This window comes from Lagopus muta, chromosome 7 (assembly GCF_023343835.1).
Source record: "Lagopus muta isolate bLagMut1 chromosome 7, bLagMut1 primary, whole genome shotgun sequence".
Classification (NCBI taxonomy): domain Eukaryota; kingdom Metazoa; phylum Chordata; class Aves; order Galliformes; family Phasianidae; genus Lagopus; species Lagopus muta.
In genome coordinates, this window is record NC_064439.1 from 23,545,564 (window position 1) to 23,569,045 (window position 23,482).

General features: G+C 39.7%; 1 protein-coding gene and 1 long non-coding RNA gene across 9 annotated transcripts in view; one reads left to right on the top strand and one right to left on the bottom strand.

Moving 5' to 3' along the window:
• The window catches only part of SGCE (sarcoglycan epsilon), a 29,362-nt gene extending 6,991 nt beyond the window's left edge, over positions 1-22,371 (bottom strand). For 3 of the 6 annotated variants that reach the window (XM_048950351.1, XM_048950352.1, XM_048950350.1), the window contains exons 1-8: positions 22,210-22,371; positions 15,460-15,564; positions 11,373-11,495; positions 8,474-8,631; positions 6,197-6,269; positions 5,355-5,553; positions 4,081-4,243; positions 588-799 (exon numbers count right to left, since the gene is read on the bottom strand). In XM_048950351.1, the coding sequence (XP_048806308.1) occupies positions 588-799; positions 4,081-4,243; positions 5,355-5,553; positions 6,197-6,269; positions 8,474-8,631; positions 11,373-11,495; positions 15,460-15,564; positions 22,210-22,330 (1,154 nt within the window). In that variant the 5' untranslated portion in view covers positions 22,331-22,371. The remainder of the gene's footprint in view (positions 1-587; positions 800-4,080; positions 4,244-5,354; positions 5,554-6,196; positions 6,270-8,473; positions 8,632-11,372; positions 11,496-15,459; positions 15,565-22,209) is intronic. The other 3 variants (XM_048950353.1, XM_048950354.1, XM_048950355.1) reach the window with 3 other exon arrangements.
• Positions 22,372-22,413: 42 nt separating this feature from the next.
• The window catches only part of LOC125695647 (uncharacterized), a 31,300-nt gene continuing 30,231 nt past the window's right edge, over positions 22,414-23,482 (top strand). Inside the window, exon 1 of one of the 3 annotated variants that reach the window (XR_007378031.1) lies at positions 22,414-22,537. This is a non-coding gene — a long non-coding RNA (uncharacterized LOC125695647). Of the gene's footprint in view, positions 22,559-23,482 lie in introns of all 3 variants that reach the window. The other 2 variants (XR_007378032.1, XR_007378033.1) reach the window with 2 other exon arrangements.

The window sequence follows — 23,482 nt, forward strand, 5'->3', positions numbered from 1 at the left end:
CTCAACGCAACTTGGCAGCATTTGCAGCTGGGTTTATGATGTGGCCTCGGTGAACGCACGTGTGGGGATGCTCTGATGACAGACACATACAGACACACACACGGAGAAATGGAAATGCAAGTTAAGGAACAAGCTTCTGGCTAAAATAAATTCTGTGACAAAATGAAACTGTAGTTTGAGTAAGAATGGCAGGAGTTTCGCTACTTGCTGCTTTCCGTTTAGGTTTTGCTCTTAGACATCTAAATTCAGTGCACATCCTCTGCCCGTTTATAAAAAATTAGCATTTAGAAATTATTTAATATTTTCCTGAACCAGTGATCCTTTATTAGTATTTTATTTGCTTGGGGGAGATAAATTTCACGTTTATGTGGGGATTTTTAACCCTTTCAACTCGAACCTTTAGAGTCCCTATATGCATCACTGTATGTGTTTAGCCAGCTCGGTATTTCAGAACAGATGTCCTTGGGCCTGTTCTGTTTTTTTTTTATTTTTAATGAACTGAGTGGAATCCTTCTAATAAATAGTCTCCTATGCATTTTAACCTTAGAAAAACCTGAAACTTCTTACTAGTGCATTAAAGTACTCACACTCCTTCCCGTCGGCAGCACATGATGTAGGCAAGAATCAGAAAAAGCACCAGTGCTACTGCCGAGGGCACCGCCAGTGTAATTAGGAAATCCGAGTAATAGTCTCTGCTTTTCAGTGTGTCAGAAGGCGGCTTGTACTCCCCGCCATCAGGCAGAATCCCCTCTCCACGAATCACTTCCTGAAAGGTGGAAACTTGCTTTGTATTGTCAACCTGACAGCCAGGGAAAGGAAAGAAAAAAAGAAAAAGACAATTATATCACAAAGGAAAAGAATGTAAAACCAAGCAGTACTTAATCGACAGGCACACAGAATAGAGCCTATGTTGCACAATGTTTATCAAATTTGATAACATTCTGTCCATTTTTTAAACAATAAATCCTTTCATTTTGTCAAAAGTTCTTGATAGAGGTGATTTCAAAATATTATTTTATTATAGTATTACTGTACTGACTTCTGTGTGATGAATACATTAATTTCTTACTCATCTTCCTAAATAACAATACTGCCCTCTGTTGTACGAAGGTGGTAGAGATGAAGAGTACCTCTCCTCTTGATGTCCTACTGAGCTTCATATAGAATCACCAAGGTTGGAAAAGATCTTTGGGATCATCCAGGCCAAGTGTCCACCTATCACTAATAGCTCTCACCAAACCGCGCTCCTCAGTGCAACATCTAAACATTTATTGAACACCTCCAAGGTCCGTGACCACCACCTCGCTGGGCAGCCCGCTCCAGCTGTTTCTGGACATGTAGCACCCAGAAGTGCAAGAAGCAGCAGCTGAGGGCTGAGCAGCTCTATGCCACCCCTCCCACCTGCCGCAGGAAGCGTGGGGTGCTCCTGAGATGAGCATTTTGCTTAACAAACCCAGACTTCCCAGGTTTTCCCACCTCCTCATTCAACTAACTTCCAGAAGGGTGCATTCCTTGCCACGTGCTTTTTTCTTTTAACATCTGTATCTAAACTTCCTGAAAATACAAGCTTTTTGGTTGCCAAATTTCATATTGCATTTAACTGATGGCCCTTCCCATAATCTACCTTCATCTACCTAATTGAAAAAAAACTGTATTTGCCTACCCGCTTATCCTTCTGCCTGTTTGTGAGAAATCTCGCAGTTGATGGGCATGCCTTTATCATTTGTAATTTAATTCACAAGAGGGCACATTAAAACTTGTGTGGAGGATGAAAAGGTTTCTGGGTAACACCAGAAGGAAAGTATTTTTAAAGTGCAAGACTCATTGATGTTCTGCAGAATATTTTACACTCAGTACATCAGTTCCACCTGGCTGCTTAGTAGAACCTCCAGACCTAGACAGCTGCAGTTTATGCACTTACTGATGTGAGAGGCAGACATCCGTGCAGGGAATGAGAACAAACTACCAGACAGCAGTGGAAGAAAGCAGCAGAGGAAGAAACTATTGTTGTCCATCTTTTCAGAATTTGGGTCCCACTAACTCTTTGATGTAGGTGATAATTGCCCAAGTCAGCTCATACAGTGGGAGGAAGAGGATGCAGTGGTTCTATGTTCACTCACTGGTCAGTGTTATGGTTACAGGAGATAGAGCTCAACTTTTCTAGTCCACAGATCTTGGAGGACTTTCTGCCCCTTGTCTTGCCTCAGGAAAAGCGGACTATGATCAGAGAAAGGCTTGGCTCTATTTTCTCTTTGAGGCACGATGTTATAGACTGCAGAAACAATGCTATTGGCAACAGCAAACACCCCTAAGACTGTCTAAATTCAGTCACAAGGGTACGCTGCCAGAGCAAGCGCCAAGTGCCAAATTTAAGAAGGTCGTGTAATTAACTGCTGTAGAAAATTATGCTTCTCATAGGGAGTCCATTCATTTTACACATCCAAGGTGACCTCTGCCTTTCTCAAGACAGCAGGACAACGTTGTTTCATGATTAGTTTATGAGCCATCGCTCCTGTCCCACCTTTTTCATGGAGAAGTAGTCCTAAACACTTGCTCTTCATTCTGCACTTGCAGAACTGATTATTTGTGCATTACTGTACAAATTCCTCTGCTTCTCCTTTTGAAAAGAAATTCGCTATTGTTTCCAAGGCTATTTCTCCACTGCCTCATGGTCTTCCTGAATTCTTCCTGGTCCTTCCATGCCCATGCAGTTCTTTTCAATTTCATGGGGCTTGCCAGCCTAATTTAATAAGCACATTCCATCATCCATCATATTAATGGAGAATGGCAGGGAATTATTAGTAATTCTGCTGCAATTATTCAGGCTATCCAACCAGTTCTCCACTAAGACCATAACAGTTTCATTTAGGTCATGTTTCCTCAGCTCACTTATAGGATGGTATCAAAAAACATTATCAAAAAGAAATGATGTCTGCTGCTGCACCTGTGTTCTATTTCTGCCTTGTAAAAGGAAATAAAAAACTTGACACAGTTTGCTCCTGTTAAAGGCTGATTGCCTTCTGTTTTTCAGGTGTTGCCAAAGTATTCCTGTGTACACATACCTTTGCAATTTCTCAACAGAAAGCCAATAAGCAGTAAGTAATCTGGATATTCTTTTGAAAACAAATATCATTTTCCAGCTTTCAATCAGCTTTCCTAATTCACAGTATATAGAAGGAAAGCATTGGAGGGTATCTAATGGACTTTGAGAGTGAATAAATTTCTCATCCTCAACAGTTTTTGTTTATATTGTACAAAATCCTCCCACATCTCCTTTTCATTTTCCTCTTGAGTAATATCTGAATGTTGCTCACCAATTATCCATTTTTATTTTATGTACCTACACCATCTTTGTTCAAACTTATTGCAAAGTCACCTTCGAATACTGGATCACTTCTTGATCTTCCTTACCAAAATTAAGTAAAAATAACAATAAAAACCTTTTTGTGGATTATAATCCTTGAATGGAAAATAAACCTGTTTTCAGTCACCGTTCTTATATTCATCTGCCCATAAGAAGAGAGTTCATGTTGTTTTGATTTCATTAGTCAAGACTATTCTCTATTTCAAATCTTTTTAACATGAAATAAGTTTAAACAATTTGGAAAGGTATTTTGACATCACAGAAATACTATAACTACTTGGTGCTGTAGACTCAATATTTGGGGGGAAAAAAAAAAGGTAGCAATACATCATTATATACTTTGTAGGAAAGCAAGTGTAACTAGCAGTATTAGCACACTGAATTAATGAGCTGTCTAAATAGTTCTCATTACTTTTAGCTCTGTAAGTCTATATAGTTCTTTGATCATCTATATAAATCAGTATTAGCAAAAACAAAGATGGCTGTTTCACTATCACTGTATTCTAACAGAATTCTGCCCACAGAGTAAAATCTTTTCACAACAAGGGTGCCACAAGAGTGGCTGCTAAATGGGAAACAACATGAATCAGTCACAATTAAGTGGAATTTAGAATGGTGGTCTGGCCAAGCTGGCAAAATTCTTACCTAGATGATGTCTAGAATGAAATACTGTACTTCAACAAATATCATTTTTATGCAATAATAAAACAACTCACCAGAGAGATTTTACACCAATCAATATGGAATTGAGTACGAAACTTTTTGTCGCACGTTATTGAAGGCTCCATTTCTTGACTGCATCTCAGTTGATTCTGTGGGTTTTCCACTTCCCGTAAGCATGATGAGAATGGAACATCTGCACCAACCATAACATACACACTGCAGAAGGAGATGAGTGACAGACTCACCAAACAATGCAAAACAAGGACTCTGAATCCAGAATCTTGTCTGCACATAGCCTGGATTTAGATGTACCAGCCTTTCTTATACATTACTTCACCAAAAATATCTTTCAATAAATAACAATATATACCAAAAGAAACCTTTGATTTTGCCAGAGAAAAGCACTGCCACAACCAGTACTTTGGAAAGACTGGATTATTTTATAAATGCAATATCATATTTCAGAACAGAATGTATGGTTATGAATCACGTCTGGAAATACTGGGACGGTTTGCCAGAGAGGATTTGGATGCCTCACCTTTGGAGACAATCAAGGTCAGGTTGGATATGGGACCCTGGGCAGACCGATCTAGTGGCTGGCAACCCTGCCCATGGCAGGGGGTTGGAACTAGATGGTCCTTAAGGTCCCCTCCAACCTAAGCCATTCCATGAGCATTTAGTGTTTAACAGTGTCACGTGTAGCTACAGTCTTTCTTGCTGAAATCCATGATCCCTAATTATGTGCTTCGGGAACATTGGACAGATGAAAGGTATAAACTTGAGGTATCTGAGGAGTTTAGATACTTGACTGTAAAGTGCAGGAATGTGCCTCGCCAGCTGTAAGTAAAACATTTCTTCCTAACATCTATCCTAAATCCACCCTCTTTCAGTTTAAAGCCACTTCTCTATCAGAAATAGAAGTGACTTTGTATCCTACGCTCCATACCATTCTGTTTCAAAAATTTTAATTTTGTAAACTGGAAACTATTGAATACTCAAAAACCATACTACACAATTTCTCAGTATTAATATTATACTTTCAAAATCATTTACTACTATTTTGTAACTAACAGAATTTGTTGTTGGACAGGTATTTGTTGGACTGTAAAAATCGATGGATAGGAACTGTTATTGTAAGTAGCACAATAAATCCATGGTATAATGGGGGCTTGGAACATTAGTAAACTTTTCATATCTCACACCAACCTGGATTTCCAAAATATAAAACAGCCATTTCAAAGTTTCTAGAGAACCTGAATAAAATACTAAGCCTTTCAGTAAGAAAAGAAGAGTAAAGCAAATCTAGCAGACTGATACGTGTGCTTACCCCTCCTTCATGTCATTAATAGGAAGTGGAACTCTCCCTCCCCTGTCTAGTGCTGAAGTAATGTTTATAGCATTCAAACGTTCTGGCTGCCATACATTTTTCACTGCTCCAAGAAAGTCTCCAAGAACTTCACTTGCTAACATCTCTTCTACATTCATATTCCTTATGAAGAATTCCGCTTGATATGGTAACGGAAAATCTAGTTGCAATGAAGAAGAAAGAGTTTGGCCTTAAAACAGTGACTTCATAACAAATCACTTAAAGCAACAGTTAGTGCAATACCCCTTTAAGATGGATAAGCCTTTCCAAAAATCTTGTATTTAAAGCACCCCGCTTTGAGCCTAAAATGGTTACATTTGATTAAATTAGTTATTACTGAAGCTAAAATCACGAGTCATTTATGGAGTTACCCTGAGAGGGAAGACGGAACTGGAGGGACAGATTCTCAGCTCCTGAAACTTCATTAAATGAAGTTACATTCGTGCTAACAGTGGGATCAAAACTGTTACCTTGCTACCAGAAAATCTGAATGCACAGTTTCAACTGCAGATTGCTGCAGGAAGTTCTGCTGTGCAGAAATATTTTATATTATGAAATTTGTTCTTTCAAAAAACATGAAGTACTTTAAAGCACCATGACATGGTTTTACCTGACAGAAATAATTTAGGTAAAAATAAAAAAATGAATCAAAAGAGGAAAACCTGTCTTACATCCCCTTTGTGCCCCTACATTTGGTTTGAAGCCCACACAACTATATGTTGTTCTTTATCTTAAAAGAACCGGGGTCCAAAAGTTTTTTGATTATTCAGTTCAAACCTCAACAAGCTACTTTCTGTACATACCTTCTGCTGACATTATATTAATGATCAAATTATGTCTTGCTGTCTCAAAAGTACGCCTGTTATATGCAGTGATCTAGAATAAAAAAGAAATTATTACAAAATGATGATGGAAATACCAAGATTAGGTAAAGGAAATACTGAAAATGAGCAACTTACAAAGACTTATCATCTTCTAAATGCTTTTTTTCCTGTTTGATACAGTTTAAGTCAGGACACCAAAATTCTCTCTATCAGTCTATAGACAAATACAGTAATCTATGGGATATATCCATAAGTAATATATTTTGGTCCAGATAAAAGTTTTCTGCCATACACGTATGTTCTTTCCTGTTACTTTTGATGTAAAAAGAACCACAAGCAAAGATGGGTTTCTTCATTTTCCATTCCAACCCACACCCCCAGTACTGAAATCTACATTCATTGATAGCCCTTAGGGATCTAAACTAACTAGATACATGAATAAAAGATTATTGGGAGCCAAGCAATTGCAGTCTTTGGGAACGGGATTTAGTTTTAGTTCTAGTCCCAGTGAGTTTTTATTCCATGAATGGATTCATAAGCATTCTAACACAAGTAGTTTTGAACAAATACTGAAATTTGTTACTGTAGACAAACTGAAAACTAGTAGATAGATGCAACTCTCATGCTTTTTTTTTTTTAGAAACTTAGGTACCCATTATCTAATTACACAAGGACACCAATCTTGTATTTTAAATATATGAGGTGCCTGAAATGTCACAAATGTCAAACAGAGTTCTCTGTGGTTACTGCATGAGTACTCAGAAACTGAACTACAATCATGCACTCATTCATAACAAATACAGAATGAGCTTGGATACCACTACTACTATTTTCTCTACTTTTTTATTTCTTGAAAGGTAATAAATCTTTCACAAAATAAATAAAACCCACCTTTCTCTTTAGATTCACAGTTCAGTTTGTTTTACTAAAAGAGGAGAGGTAGAGCAAATCTCTGGTTGTACAAAATCCACATATCAAAAGGAATACAGCCATTTTCAGTCTGCACTTCAGCAATGACGGTTGCTAGTCTGGACATCTGTATAGCTCTGGCTAGTAAAGCAGCAATGGTGGAAACTGCCCATGTGCTCAGTATCCATTCAAATAAAACTGTCATTACACAGCTTTCAAAGGAGCTAATCTCCTTTGTTATCCATTCTAAGCATGATATCAGGCCCTCCTAATTACAAGGTCTCGTCCAACTGATTTACCTACCCACGACATCACCTCAGGCATTACGGTATGATGAAATTAAGATTCAGGCCAAGAATATTCAACTGCCTTTCTCAGATTCTCAGATGGTAGTAGGAAGCTTTTCTACTAGAAGCAGAAAAAAATGCAACCTGCTCTCATCTCATTGTATGGAATTAATTCAAAAGCCACATATAAACATAGGTCCACAATGAAGTAATCTGTATGCTAGACAAGACTGAGTTCAAATATAGGCTTGTGCTCATTTGTGCAGTGTAGATCTTGATTTAGACCCTCGAATGTAAAAGCACAAGCCATTTTAAAACGGACAATTTAAAATAATGGTTTCCTCTACAGAAAGCTAACTGAAGTCTGCAAGTACTTTCGCACACGATTAATTTTGCAGATGTGATTAGTCATGCTGAAATCAAAAGTGAATTAGTGTGAGTAAAATTATCTGCCATATAACTTAACTTTTAGAGTTGTCATTCCTGAGGATGACAACTATATCAAACACAATTTAGAGAAAAAAATCTCATCAAAGGCTTAAGACAAAAGTACAGTTGAAGAAGCAAAATGGCTGAAGCAAGTTTAATTAGTAGATTTGCCTTGACACTATGAACTGCATTGGTGTCTCACTCATTCTGCTATGATATACATGACAAAGTATAGCAAATATATATATTTTTTTCCCTTTCAGTTGCTGCTCAGTGAATAATCAATGCTTTTAAACATTTGGATAGTTGACTGTCAAAAATAAAGTAGGGGACTGTCATTGCCACAACTTCAACAACTGAATTAGATACATGAAACTGCCAATTAAAATAAAAGCTGTCAGTAAATACAAATAATGAGCCAGAGAATATTTGATGAAAAACAATCTAATTTTAAAATAATTAAAACCTGTTTATTGATTGAATACAATATTTCCCAGTCTGGCCCATATTTAGGGTAGAACGCTACAAAGTTCAGAACTCAAATATCTGAATAAGTACAGTTATTTATAAGCTGTTTTTGTTTTGTTTTCACAAACCAAGAGGCAATACCTGTTGACAAACAAGAAAATACCTCAATGATGGTTGGCTTGCCCACATTTTCTACAGTTGGTGAACCATACAGCACTCCATCGCTGTACGGTGTCCTTTGTATATAGCGGAGCCATCCAGGTCGGTCAGGGTAACCCATTAAATTGGTATTAAATGTTATAGGATCATTGCTTATTTCACCTAGATAGGAAAAGCAATATTAGAATATTTATAACAAAAAGTTACATGCATTAATTTTGATATTTCAATTAGGAAAAATCTTATTCTGACTTCCAGCTATGTCTTCCAAACACATTCAAAGAGAAAAAAAAAATTGCCAATCTTTAATACATCAGAATTATTTGGTTTCTTGTTCAACATTTGTAAGAACCAAGAATTCATATTTAAAAAATATAACCAGCTACAAAGATGAACGTTCTTGTACTTCCTAGACTTTCAGCTAGCTCAGACCTACTGGGTCTGATTTTTCAGCTCTACCTAGGATCAAACCATCTAACCTCCCTACTGACAAAAGCACAAAGGTCTCAGTCCTTTAATTCCCAAACGTTTTCCTCTCTACTGAGCACTGGTGAGGCCACACCCTGAGTACTGTGTTCAGATTTGGGCCCCTCACTGCAGGAAAGACATTGAGGTCCTGGAGTGTGTGCAGAGAAGGGCAACAGAGCTGTGAGAGGTGTGGAACACAAGTGTGATGTGGAGTGGCTGAGGGAGCTGGGATTGTTCAGTCAGGAGAGGAGGCTCGGGAGTGACCTTATCACTCTCTACAACTGCCTGAAAGGAGGTTGTGATGGGGTGGGAGTCAGTCTCTTCTCCCATGAAACTAGAAGTAAGACTAGAGGGAATGGCTTCTGGTCATCTCAGGGGAGATTCAGACAAGACATAAGGAAAAACAACTCCAAGAGTGGTCAGGCATTGCAATGAGCTGCCCAGGGAGGTATGGATGGAAGACAGAGTCACCATCCCTGGAGTGTTCAAGAAAAGCTTAGATGTTGTACAGAGGGACATGGTTGGATGGGAAATATTGGTTATAGGTGGACGGTGGCACTGGATGATCTTAGAGATCTTTTCCAATCTTGGTGATTATATGAAAAAAGTTTCTTAGTTACTTTTGCTTATTTATTTCACTTTAACAATGTGCCTGGAAGGGCTTAGCACAAAGTGCAGCCATGTAACCATTGATGCTTGAAAGCTTCTGTTATCTAGACATAAAAACCTTCAGCACAAACAGCCTGACAGATGACTTTTTTTAAGATAATAAATTAATTCAAAAAGAGGAAGAGACGTGCTTGCAAAATGCATCCACAGTTGGCCACACTTGCCCATAGTTCAGATGCAGTCTCTGAGACCCCCTGAAACCAAACTGCAAGAGCAATTCTTGTGTTTCCTACTGGTACTCTTCCCAATGGCTGGTTTCAACTGCTTATTTTAGCTTTTGCAGATGAAATCAGCCATGGCTGAGGACCTGCAGATCCTCAGTGGCACAGAGCCAAGCAGAGCCATTCTGCACCTATTCACACACATGTGCACTGAAGCCCTCAAGCTCAGCCAAGAAGTGGCACCTGCAGTGATTGTCAGATGGTGACATCTGAAGCTGACAGCAGGCTGCCATTGAGGGAAGAAAAGTAGCCCAAGGAAGGAAGGAGGACTATCATCTCCATCCGAGGGACACATACAAAGAGCTGCCAAACAGTGACTAGCTTTCAGGCCAGCTTTTCCACATCTGGCTGTGGGTAAGAGGACCAGAACAGTAGGAAAGCCACACTAACCCACCACCAAGGTGCAATGTGACCTTCCTCTCAACTCCCTTGGGTTGTCACAGTGATCTTCTGGCATAGTAATTGAAGTTCAGCACCACAAATGATTTGGGGAATAAAATCTCAAAAGCATTGGTGATACATTCAGGTTTGCCATTGTCATATCAGTGGCACAGCACACCCTTGCAAGTGGCAGATATAAATACAGGGACTGTGCAAGCACAGTAGGCTTTGGTCTTACAGCCAGTTTCTGATATGATCACAGTCTGTCTGCTGGTCAGAAAATTCAAACCATGTGAACTCAAGCTAATGCTGCAGGCGAATGGTGCAGATTGAGGCTGTGGGGATTTGAAGGACAACCCATCAATCCATAACCAGTAAATGCTCAATCTTTTTCTCCTTTTTTTTTTTAATATAGGAGTAGAGCATGTGTTCGTACTACATTAAAAAAAATAATAATAATTTTAAAACCTATGCATATATTCATTCCCTTTCATTAATGTAGGACAAGATGTTCTCTCTTTCTCTTTTCCCCTCCTAAGCTTGTTTATTCATATTCTGCCCTGCCATTGATCAATCCTTTGGCTTTAACTTAGATGAGTGTCAAAACAACATATACAAGAAATAGCACTCTCTCTCTACAAGCTAACTGCCTAATAACATTAAACTCTGCCTAAATATAGAACTCAGTTTGAATCCAAAAAAAGGTTTTGTTTTCAATGAAAAAAAAAAAAAAAATCATTGCATAGCCTTATATTTATTTTCATCTTCTGTCTCAAGATCACTGTATACTTGAAAATGCCCCCTTCATCAAGCTCCTTCATATTACTTCTGGAAGACTGATCAAATAGAAGGCATGTCCATCAAATGATTATTACCCTTCCACCAATTCATACTGCATGGAAAGCAAAGAAAACGTATCCTCCTTAAGCTCTGATACACAGTTGTTATGCCTTTTCAAATTAAGTACATTTCTCAGAACATGGGTATATGCATCATTTCACAATTGATAACAAAACAGAAAACATTTGAAGATATCTCAGTAGAAACAAAAACTATCCTTTGCACATTACACATTTCACTGCAACACATTTTAAATATGTTTAAATCTTTAAAACATTTTTCTCAACATTTTCACGTAATATGCAAGATCTTAGCATCCCATACCAGGCTTTGGGTAAGGAGGAAATTCCCCCTTAAAGTACTCTCTCTCCAAAACATGAACAAAAAGAACTCCAGCAGAAGGGTATACATTCCGATCAGAGTGCACCTTAGACAGAATCGTGTACACTGAAAAGCAGAAGGAAAGAGAAGAGACAGAACAAAGCAAAAATGAGACATGCTCTAGATCATACTGCATGCATTTCAATAGCAACGCGGGCATCTGGGAAAAGGAAAGCAACACATATTAGATACCTGTTAATAAGTTTTTTAAAAGGCTGCATGGATTTAAGAACAGAATGCAGAGCAAACTCTCTTTCCCTCACAAGATCCCTTCCAAAGTTGCAATAAGCAAAACTGGCTGCATTAGGATTTTGTAAGTAGCACAACTTATTTATTTTTATTACAAGGAAAAAAAACAGAGGGAGCCCACTGTAATTTTTATACTTGGTTTATTTGCAATATTACACAAATAAAAGCATATTAAACAAGTGATACAATCACATTTCCTTAATGTTTTACAATACAAGTAAGGAATATGAGGAATTCAGAAGAATCTTAGCAATAAATGGCCCAGATTCCTCACTAAACAAAAAGCAGATTTTTCAGTTCTAGGGCAGAAAAAAGCAAAGCAATTCACTTCAGGTAAGGATTTATACAAGTCCTTACAGCTAGATTTTCTTGCACCAGTAGGGTCAAATATCCTACACATAAACATTTGCTTGGAGAGCTCATACCCAAAGATGTTCTGCTTGTATTGAAAATGGCATTGGTAATTATGGGTCAGTCAGGTGACACCGACTGCAAATAAACAAAAAAAAAACCACCAAAGCCACAACTTACAGGATTCAAAGCTAAAAAACTGAAGGAATCTCATTTTAGAACAATATGCCATTTTTGCGCAATTACAAACTTGTATGATGAAAGTATGTCTTCTTAGGTATATTTTAGAGAACTGGAAATGACACATTAAATGTATAAAATGCACTTGATTGGCAAGTTTCAATTTCAAGGATAGGTGGAGAATATAGCTCTAACAGATGTCTCACAGGATCTTAACAGGACTGACTCTTGGTCATCTTACTATTCCATATTATTATTCAAGGTCACTGACCTGCAAGAATCAATCACTGTGATAAACTTTGTACATTAAATGAGGATTACATAAGTGGTAAATAAAGATAAGCCACAGACACAGAGATACGCAGTGCCTGCCTTGCTTGCTAGTTGAAAGAAACTTTAGGAGAGGTTACATCTGGAGGCCATACTGCATGGCAATACTGTAAGAGTGATCCTCAAAGAGATTTTGGAGTTGTCGAAAAAACTTGTAGGAACAATCTCATAGCTCCTAGTAGATGAAAGAGATAATTTCAATGCTCGGATTAATGAGCAAGAAATACCAGAGGTTTGTATCAAGCTCAGTTTTCTAAACCTGCTAAAATTTCCTCAGACTCATCATTATACCAATCTTCTCGTTTCAGATCCACTTAAAAGAAACACTACTAATTAGGAATTAATCACAGATATTCCACCCCTCGTACCACGTACTCCTTGTGGAATCTATCTCACCTAATTTTAGATGCCTACAGAAACAACATCCACCACTGAGTCAGCCCGCTCCTTTTATAGTCAGCAAAGAGAAACAGACACTTCTAGGGGTTGATTAATGTGATTTCTCCTGTAGAATGAGATGAATCATGTCCTAGATTCCTCACTGCTCTCTCTAGATCTCCACTCAGTGCAGCCAAGAGAGCAAACATCTGTACTGCAGAGCTCTATGTTTAGTTGTATACATCCCAATCTTCTCAGGCTGATATTCAGAATTAAATGGTCTCAACCTCTCGATACACCATCGATCAAATTCCACAGCTAGACAATTTCCATTGAACATCACTGCCTCAGTAAGACACCATAAATAATGAATTCTCTTCTAAGGATTGATGACAGGATCTTTTTACTGTTAGGAAGTGTTAGATGCCTGGCTTGAAGTAAGAACCAGCTATTTTCCTACTAATTTATACAAAACTGGTTGGAAAATTATCAGCCGTACTCATGCTCCTTTGTTTATCTGTGTAATGATCTGCTTATTGGAGTTGTTCTTTCACAGTTTAAGAAGTTCCTTTTGACAGTACTGAATAGAATTGGCAGCAAGATTTTATCTTAAAGAAAATAATTAAATTTGACCTTGGAATTTAAATTTAGTTCAGAACAATTTTTTGGTTAATAAACCAGTTATCATAATTTTAGTTATGTAGACTTAAGTACAAAGTTTTGATGTGCAAAATTAAAGTTAATGATCCCAAACACTTCTGCATTTGCTTCTGTGAATAAGCCATAAATAGAACAAGCAAACTTCAGATGCTTTCAGAATACCTTCAAGAAAAGCTGGAAGGGTGCCTATGACATTAATGAGATTCTTCACAGAGCAGAAAAGCTGAGAAAAATACAGTGGCTGGTTGAAAATGTGATAAATCTCAAATGTATATATATATATATATATATATATATAATTTTTTTTTTCCAGTAATGGTTCTTGGACTCTACAGTGAAGATCAGTTCCAAACAGAAAGACCAGAGAAAAAACAATGTAGATCTTCTCCATAAATCATAGTTTTAGAAAGGAATGAAGTTAATAGTACCAGAAGTGACAGAAGTTGTCAATTTCAACAATGTATTTCTTATATCTGATAAGAAATCTATTGCCACCACTAACCACTCACATATCCCTAGCAATGAGTCACTCTCTCCTGCTAAGGTAAGCATACTAAGTATACTAAAATCCTTAGTGGATTTTCACTAACACCACTAATATAGGCATGAAAATAATGCTTCTTCAAAGGAAAAAAAACACATCTTACAATGACAGATACAGTGTAATGACACAACTCTGGAGGTTACGAACAAACTTCTTGCCCTCCTCCTTGTCTGTCAGAAAAGCTCACCTTTTTTTCCCCAGCAAACTTCCTTCAGAATCAGAAGGGACCTGATGTGCCTTCAGCTTACAACAGTAATCACAGCTTTCCAATAATGGAACACGTGGAATGCTGTTTTCTCCAGAGGCTTTTAGAACCCACAATTAATTTCATAAGATTGCCTCAGACTAAAGAGGAATGTGTAATCGTCCTAAACGATCCACGGATGAAGCTGAACACACAAAGCAATCTCTAGATGCTTATCTCATACAGCAACTGCCAAGCACGTGTTGGCTGGGCAAATTCTGGGGATTCTGAAAGATTTCAATAAAACTACAGAGGAGAAATCTAAATTTTTCACTACATGGGATCACAACAAAACATACACCATTTTCTGTGAACCATGTAGAGAAACTGTCCCAGCTGTCCTTCTTGTAGAGATGCTGAGCACGGGCACAGCCAGGAATTCAGCCAGGACTGTATCAGTCCAGAAGCTGTTAACAGCCACACAGCAGAGCTTGTACATCAGATACAAATGCCTCTAGCCCACAGAAATTTCGGAAGATTCACCATGTTTGTTAGAGTCTGTATATTGACAATTTTCAGGAAAAAAAAAAAAACAAACCCCACAGACTTTCTCTGTAAATTTCATTGAGCTCTTTCCCCCATTGCCTTTTAGCAGAAATCCTATAAATTCCTCGATTTAGGGGCAATTCAGACTGTCTACCTGGATGGGAAGTTAATGCAATGACAACTTTCTCGATAGTGTACCATGGCTACAATCATTCTATGCATATCATAAAAGACAATAAAATAGTCTTTTTAGGTATGCATACACAGGGATTCTTTTTAATCGTTTCAGAAAAGTTACTGTATTAAGCAAGCTGCAGAGATATTTCCAAGCAAACAGCAGCAGTAAGAAAATATGCAATATTAGGTGTACACACAGCCATTATTTCAAGCATAGCTATAGCTGCATCAGGAAAAGTTGGGGAGAACTCACATACACCCACAGGTCTGCAAATGCTTAAAAGACTGAAGAAATGCAAAATCTTCCAAATTACTTACCTTGAAATAGCACCTTATTCCTAAAACAAGGACATGACTGAAAAAGCAAGAGTAATATTAAAAGCATATTTGACTGAACCAACATGGGGCTTAAATTTATGACCTAAACTCACCATTCTTCTCAACAGCCTTTATTCTGCTGATAATATAACTGTTGGCTTGCTTAGTCTTCCAGTTAACAGTTCCATTACTGCCATCAGCAGAGCTTAACAAAAAAGCTTTTCAGAATAAAACAAATGAAAAAAAAAAATTAGTCAAATCAACAGACTTCCAGAAATTACATATCAGATGGGATCAGATGCCTTCTCAACCTGCTTTTGTATTTAGTCACACCTTATGAATCTCAGGTAAGAAAATGATGGTGTTTGACACGAATATTTATCAGTATATAATATTATTCCTGATGATCACATTTTGACATTCATTCTCCAAATAAGTGCAGTAAGTTTGCTCTAAATGCTTAAGCATCTGTAGACCCTTCTGCTGACATAATTATACTGGTAAGAAATAAAACGAGGCACTGTGATAAATATATTTGCACTGGTAAAATCTCAAATGCAGACAAAAAGACATGCTAGAAGTTACTTTTGCTAGCATAATATATTAGGACCAAAATAGGGAAAGTAATATAACCAAGAGCACAGCTTTGTTTATATGAGGACACCAGCACGTGGGGCTGAACGTCTTGCCTTGCAGCATAACCAATAATCTACACTGAGAAAAGAATCAGTCAAAAAGTAGTTCTCTTCATCCTTCATCTCTTCATCATTCAGCCAGAGAATTGCCTGAAACATTTCAATCAGAACAGCTAAGGGCACAAGGTTTAAATGTGGTGAAGAGCAAAGCACAAAGGAGAGTGAAAGCAGCAGCAGAGCTTTTTTTTGTCAGCTGTAGCAGAACCACCTGAAGAAGCTCCTTCTTCACCCGCAGCTTTTTGTTCTTTTGCTCCTTTTCCTCTGTGATGAATGATGCACCAGCTATTTGTATAGTTACAAGCAACTAAAAGTGCAGATATAGGGGACTGCAAGGGAGATGCTAGGAATGGGAGAATGGCCATAATAAATAGTGGGTTTTTTGACATACTTCAAGGAATACAAACTGCAGCCAGAAGTTGTTATCAGACTAACATCTTAACTTGCGTATAAAAATAGCTGTGTCAGAAACAAGGAGCAGTACTTTGTCTCAGATACATCTTTGTTGACAAACATGCATTCTAAATATGCAACTATCTCTTATACTAGAAGCTTAAAAATGTGTGGAAATTTCTGCTGGCATAGCTACTCCGGCCAGCCATTCCCTCACTGACACTGCATTGGATTTAGGAGGTCAACAGACCTTCAAGCACCAGTCAAGGTACACAAACACTGAATCTATGCACGTGGCTGAGACATTTATTAATGCTAATTTACCCCAAATACCTAAATTTAATTGAGGTTAAAGTGCAACAAAACCCCCTATGTACTGAATACTAGCCATACCAGTGCAGTAATGTTTCTAAATTCTGAATTCATTAAGGTTTTTATATTTTCAATATACACAAATGATCCATCAAAAAAAGCAGTATTCACATCCAATGTTTTACGTCTGCCTCACAGGACAGTTTCTCCCTGCTGAATTGAACCACCTTCCACGGACTGTCTTAAGATAACAGTCCTATGGGTTGTCCCACTCAATGCTGTCCATGACCTTTAGTGCAAATCTTTAGCAATACTAAGAATGCTCAAGAAATTTAAAAAAAAAAAAAAAAAGGAAAACTGAAGTTGTTCCAGTATTCCAAATGAATGAATGAATGAGGAAATTCGAGTGTTTTCAGCTACACACCAATCCCCAGCAAAACAATTAACACCAGTTTTGATTAATGAAGAATTAAATGGAGAAGAGTACTAATCACAAACAGGGGTTTAATGCATCTTTTCAAACTGATTCTTTTGATGAGCCCACAGATTTGTCTGATAAAGACAGTAATACCAACATGTCAGCCCTAGACATGCAGCAGATCACCCAGCACTGCAAGAAACCAAATGCTAAATCACTTGGGCAACTTTAAGCACAATAAGAATAATAAAAAAGACAGGTTCCAAGATGCATTTCTAACTAGAAGTGTCCACTGTCTTTGACTTGCCCACAAGTTTCCTATCCTTAGCAGTGGGTATGCTATGCAGCAGTCCACATGGGAGCTGGAAAAGTATGTCTGTTAATCAGATGCCACACTTTACAGTGTAATGTTTTAATATAAATATATATATTTATATATATATACACATATCACCATCTATTTGATTTTAAATGGAAGGTGTGAAATGGGACATACTGCCCATTCAACGGTTTTCACCATAAGGAACAGGAATCTCTAGCAAAAGAACTGGTCTGATGGGTATTCATTTGTTATATCAAATTTCTCACAAAAGTCTCACAATGTTTTGGCACTGGTCTTATGCTACTGGAATATTTAATTATAGATATATGACCTGAATATATGTATATACTGCTATGATTAGCAGATAAAAGCAAAGGCAGAGAGTTTAATAAGTACTGGAAATGGCAAGCCACTACACAGAACACTGAGCTGTTTGGTAGGTTTAAGGTGGTTGCATAAGCGCACCAAGGAGTAGCAGGGAGATTTCCTTGTTGTGTTTGACACAGATACAATCACCGTTCAAATGCTGTCTGGCATTTACACGGAGCCTTCAAGCAGCACAGTGACAACGTGAAGAAAGCTCAGGGAAGATCTGTGAATGTGATTAAAGGACAACAAAAGAGGCCTTATACTAAAGAGTGCAGGGGTTCGTACTCATTTTTATCAAAGAGAAATCCTAGAGATAAAGTGATCAGCCTTCTTCCCAGTGTGAGTGCAAGGTTAATGGTGTCAGACTCTTCAGTTTTCTACGTGTTACCAGCTGCCAAGACACGCACAGGAGCAACTGACAGCTCTGGGCATGGGACTTGATCTACAGGGCCCTTCTTCTTTAATTATATTTGCATAGGTTTTATATGAAGGCTTTAAATATGAATATTTAACAGCAGAATGTTAACCAGAAAAGATATCCCCAGCAAGTTCTGCCCACATCACAATCCGCAGAGGGCCTGAGCACCACAGACCAATTCACCTTCCCCACTGCTGTGCTGTCCTCTAACATTTGCCCACCATTCTGCACTACTCCCTGTCCTCCTTACTGCTTCCTTAGCAAGGATCTCTCCTCAGTCTCTCACATTACTAATGCAGCACACAGCTTCACTTCTCAAAACCCTGCATTTCCCCCCTCTTCCATAGTTCCATCCCTATAAATGTTCCTATAATTATCTGTGTTCAGTAGGTAATGGTTACCTGTTTCTGTTCCGTTCATTCACGACTGTAACATCTTCACATTTCAAGATCTTGAGAATCCTACCTTACTTCTTGGTTCTCTCTAATTTCCCATCTTCATGGCTTAGACAGCCACTAAAAATAATCTACATTAAAAAGACATTTTGATTGTTTGTGTTTCAATTGTAACAACATTTAGGCAGAGTCTCTACTATTTAGCTGGAAGGAAATGTCCAATGTAGCTACAGTCATGAACTGATGGACATGGAAAGTTGCCCTATTTTTACCAGTATTATTATTAGGTATTACAATTAAACAGTTACCAGACCTGAGTTCCTTCTTCACTACTGAGACAGCAGTGTGATAGGATATTGGTTATTCAGCAATGAAAGCATGTTCATTCCAAGACATTATGTTAATTTATCAATATCTACTTCAGAAGAATCCAAAAGTAGTGGCAAACTATATATTCTTGTCTTCTTTAAAATTTGTTCTTCTCAGTTTGATTGTTAAGAACCTCTCTTCTGAAGAGAGGGCTTTATCGTGGTGACTAATGTCTGAAGTTCTGTAAGGAACTCTTGGCCAAGTATAAATACATCATGAACAAAAATAGGCCTTTCTTTACATACTATAATCTACAACTAGAAGATAAATTCCTAACCTCTTGCAGTCTGGCTTTAGGATCTCTAAGACATCTCCTAAACTGTACTACCCATAAATAATGACCTTCTGTAATGAAAAGCATACTAATGGAATGACTCTTCCCTTCTACAATTATTTATTCAAGCAAGTACTCCCTGACAATAGATTTGATTTATAGATCTGCTCCAGACCAGTACAAAGACTTAATAGGCATCATCATCACTAGCTGATACTTAGAGCCCTATATGAGGATGAAATCTTTCTTTGTCCTTATGGTGCAGAGATTCACTCCTAAATCCTTGTCTCAATAGCCTGTGACTTCATAGCTGTTTCAAACTAGCATTTTCTAACAGCCCTGCTGAAGGAGGGGAATCCTAGCTCAACCTTGGCCATACAGCACACACACCAGCGCAAACAACCCTATAATGATCCTGAACAGTAAACAGATTACAGAGAACAATTTTTGCTTGTGTGTGGACTAGTTCTCAGCCAGATGACCCTATTCACTGGCACTGTACAAGTGATTGAGTGCCCAGAAGGGAAGTACTGGAACACACTAACCACAGAAGGGAAGGAAAGTATTTTCTGGCAGCTTCAGGCTAAATGAATGTGACTACATAATGACAGCTTTTGAAGTGAGAACTAATAAGCTCCTTCTTTATTTCGACCACCTTCATAGGGAAGGAGCAATATGACTCAGTTGCTCTACTGATCCCCATTACTGGCTCAAAACAGAGATTCCGGATCACCTACAACTAATCTTTCACTCAAGAAATACAAGGTAACTGCAAAATGGTCATCCTCACTCAACTAACTTTTTGATGACCACATATTCTTTACAAGCAGACAATGGGGACAATTCACAGGCCTGACAAACTCTAGTATGGCAGAATAGCTGTACTTTTCTCACATAAACTTCTACCATGTCATTTATTGTAACAGAAAAGAACAACTATCTAATTTGTATTAGAAAAGTTTAACCTTAACTGTCATTTACAACAATGTCAAGATCCATTTTTGCTAGCACTGGAGATGATCACCGGCTACTACTTGAGAGTCAGTTCCTTCAGTTTGAGAGCAATACTTGGGATCAAATGTGGGACTCTGAAATTGTTCTTTAAATTCTTGAAGTCTCTGGAAGTCCCTGAATTTTGAGTTAATGTTCTATGGGGGAAGGAAGAAGACAGAGTGGCCAAAAACCTGGACTTCTGGCAGCAAACCACCTCCTTCAAAAAGCTTCCAAGTATATATTTCATAGATCTTCAACAAGCACAAAAAACATAAGCCAGGTTTCTTCTGTGGTCAATTGCTACAAGAGAAACAGGTAAACCTGATCTCTATTAGTAAAAGAGAGCTCAAATCTAATCACGGGCCTTGTGGTTCTTCCCATGTTCAGTTTTTGTCTGTAAGATGTATTTTTGTGCTTAAGCAGTGCTGCAGTACTGCATCATCTACTAAAGAACAAAAGTGAAGAGGAAGGATTGTTATGCAGGGCTGTGGCTTTTCTTGAGGCCAGCAATCCTGGTTGGACATTCTCCCACATTGTCAGGTGGGGGTCAGGTTCTGGGAAAGCTGGGAGATGGGTTCAGCTGGAGGGCTGACATTGGAGAGGTATGATGAAAACGATATTACTTTTTTTGCTTACAGGAGAAAAAAAATCAAGCTAGCACTTGAGACAGTTAATATCATTTGAATTGCAAGTCTATGCAGGAGTTGAATTCAGTACAAATTGCAAAATCCTGTTCTGATGAAGATAAAATGTTATATAAGTATCACTAACAAAAATTTCATACTGTTCACATTTCCTTTTTTGTACCACTCTCAAGCAATCTATTCTGCTGTTTGAAGTTAAGAAAGTCTGACGTGGAAAATTAACCCTAAAGAAGTCCTCAAAACTTCTTCCTCTACTGGAGAGCCTGGTTTAAGCTCACAACACAGCTTCAAGAAGCTCATCTCAGTACAGCCTTTTCAAGACTTAGTATCTTAGCTGACAGAGTTCATCTCAGGACTGTAATAGTTTTCCCCTTGTTGCTACGCCACAGCTGCACTCTGTAGAGGGAGACAGGAGAGGCAGGACAAATTTCCACATTAGGAGAAAGCAGTATCTCGCAGTACCTTCTACCCAACAGATTCAGAGATCTATCCTTGCACACACCAGCTAACGCTTAGGTGCTAAATGCATCTGTACTATCTCTGGTGCCTCATGACACACCTGCTGTCAGTACCCTATGACAAGTACAGCCACACACATAAAGCATTCGATGATTATTCAAATGTTACCCAAGAAGATATTGAGCAAACTGTTGTTTTTCAGATGATACGGCACCGATCCCCCACATCACAAAACAACCTGCAGAAATAAACTTAGATCTAGCAGCAGATTTTGCTGCCCTGGCGTACACCAGAGCCCTGCCAGCACTGCCGGCTGCGGGCGAGCAGGAGCAGCTGGAAGTCTTTCATTCTGTGGAACCCTGCGGGTGCGAGACCGGAGCGTTACGTGACAGCCGTTATTTACACGACGAGGGAGCGAAAGGAAAACCTGCGCAACCCCAGCCCTGCCACAGCTGCACCAAGCGCTCGGGCTGGTAAATAGCTCCGACGGGCGGGGCGGGACGGGACGCGAAAGGCCGCTCTGTGCGCGGGGCAGGAGGGGGCCGAGCGCCCGTCCCAGCGCGAGGAGGCAGCGGCCCCACTCCCAGCACGGAGCCACCCGACCGCGCAGCGCCTCCGCGCCAGGGCCCGGCCCTCCGCGGGCACCGCCGAACCTCCCCCGGCCTCCACAGCGGCGGGGCGGGCGGGCCGCCCTCGGGGCGAACCGTAGCCGCGCCGACCCGCGGGGGAAGGAAGGCCGACGGAGCCGGAGCCGCCGCGCACTCCAGCCGGGCCCGCGCCCGCTCTCCGCGCCGCCGTGACCGACCTGTCAGCAGCAGCGTGGTCAGCGCGCCCCCGCCGCGCGGCCCGGGCCCCGCGCAGCACCGCATCGCCGCCCGTTCCTCCGCCTGCTGCTGCAGCTGCTGCAGCTGCTCCTGCCGCCGCATCCTCCTCCCGCCGCCGCCTCGCCCCGCGGCCGCAGCATCCTCCCGCCCCGCCCCGCCCGTCTCCAGGCAGCGCGGCGGCCCCGCGGGGCATGCCGGGAGGAGCCGCACACCGCCCCCGGGCCCGCCGCCATCTTGCGTGGGGGTGGCGCAGCGCGGGGTCAGCTGGGGGTGCCGATGTGGTGCCAACGAAGTCTTGCATATATTAAGGTTCCTATCGCAGTTTTACTTGTAAGCGCAGTGTGTGTTGGTTTTGTTTTTTGTTTTCTTTTCTTTAAACGTTCAGCAGCACTCCACCTAGCAGAGTGCTGGAGGGGGCAGTCGGAGACCCTTTCCGGGGTTGTGGTGTGAGTGGAGTTCACTGCTCCGCAGTGCTGCTGGCTCACAGAGTGAAGCCTTCGTGGAAGGATGCAGTCGGTTTGCCACATCAGGCCTCGTTATTCCGGGCTGAACAGGGCTGTGTGTGCTTTCTGGAATAGCTGCTGGTTCCTGACTGCTGTTTGTGTTGCAGCCCAAAAGGAATGACAGTGTTCACATCTTTGGTGGAAGCAAAGGAATGACAGCTTCACACCGTGGAAGCAAACGTCCCTGTGTGGGAGCTGCACGCTTCAGCTTCCTGTGTTGTATAGGCAGCGTAGTCCCTGTAGTGAAACTGCATACAGAAGTAGAACAGTGTCTGGTTTTATGTAATATCTAGTAAGCTTAACTTACTAGTTAAACTTGCATTACCTTAGGACAATTAGGCACAGGAGAGTAGATTTTTTTTTTGACACATCAAATGCTTTACAAACTTTTTCCTGCATATGGTAGCACAAGAGCCCTTTTTAAAAAGGGACAAGGTGGTTAGTCTTCCATTATCTATGCGGATAGCACTCCTTTGTTGTGCATAGAGAATTCTGATTTCATGGAATTCTATAAGTCTAAATGTCTTTGCAATAATAACAATATGCTCTTGAGGTTTGGTAATGAGAGAGAAAATCTGGCTTACTCAAAATACATTTGGACCTACTGAGCACTTTAGAAGCAGAGGAATAAAAGACAACTGTAAAAGATTTCACCCTGTCTGCTTTTAATCTTGCTACAGCTCCATATTTCCTATAATCCTTCTCAGGAAAAGGAGCCCTATGTAGTTAGAGGCTTTTTGGTATAGAAATT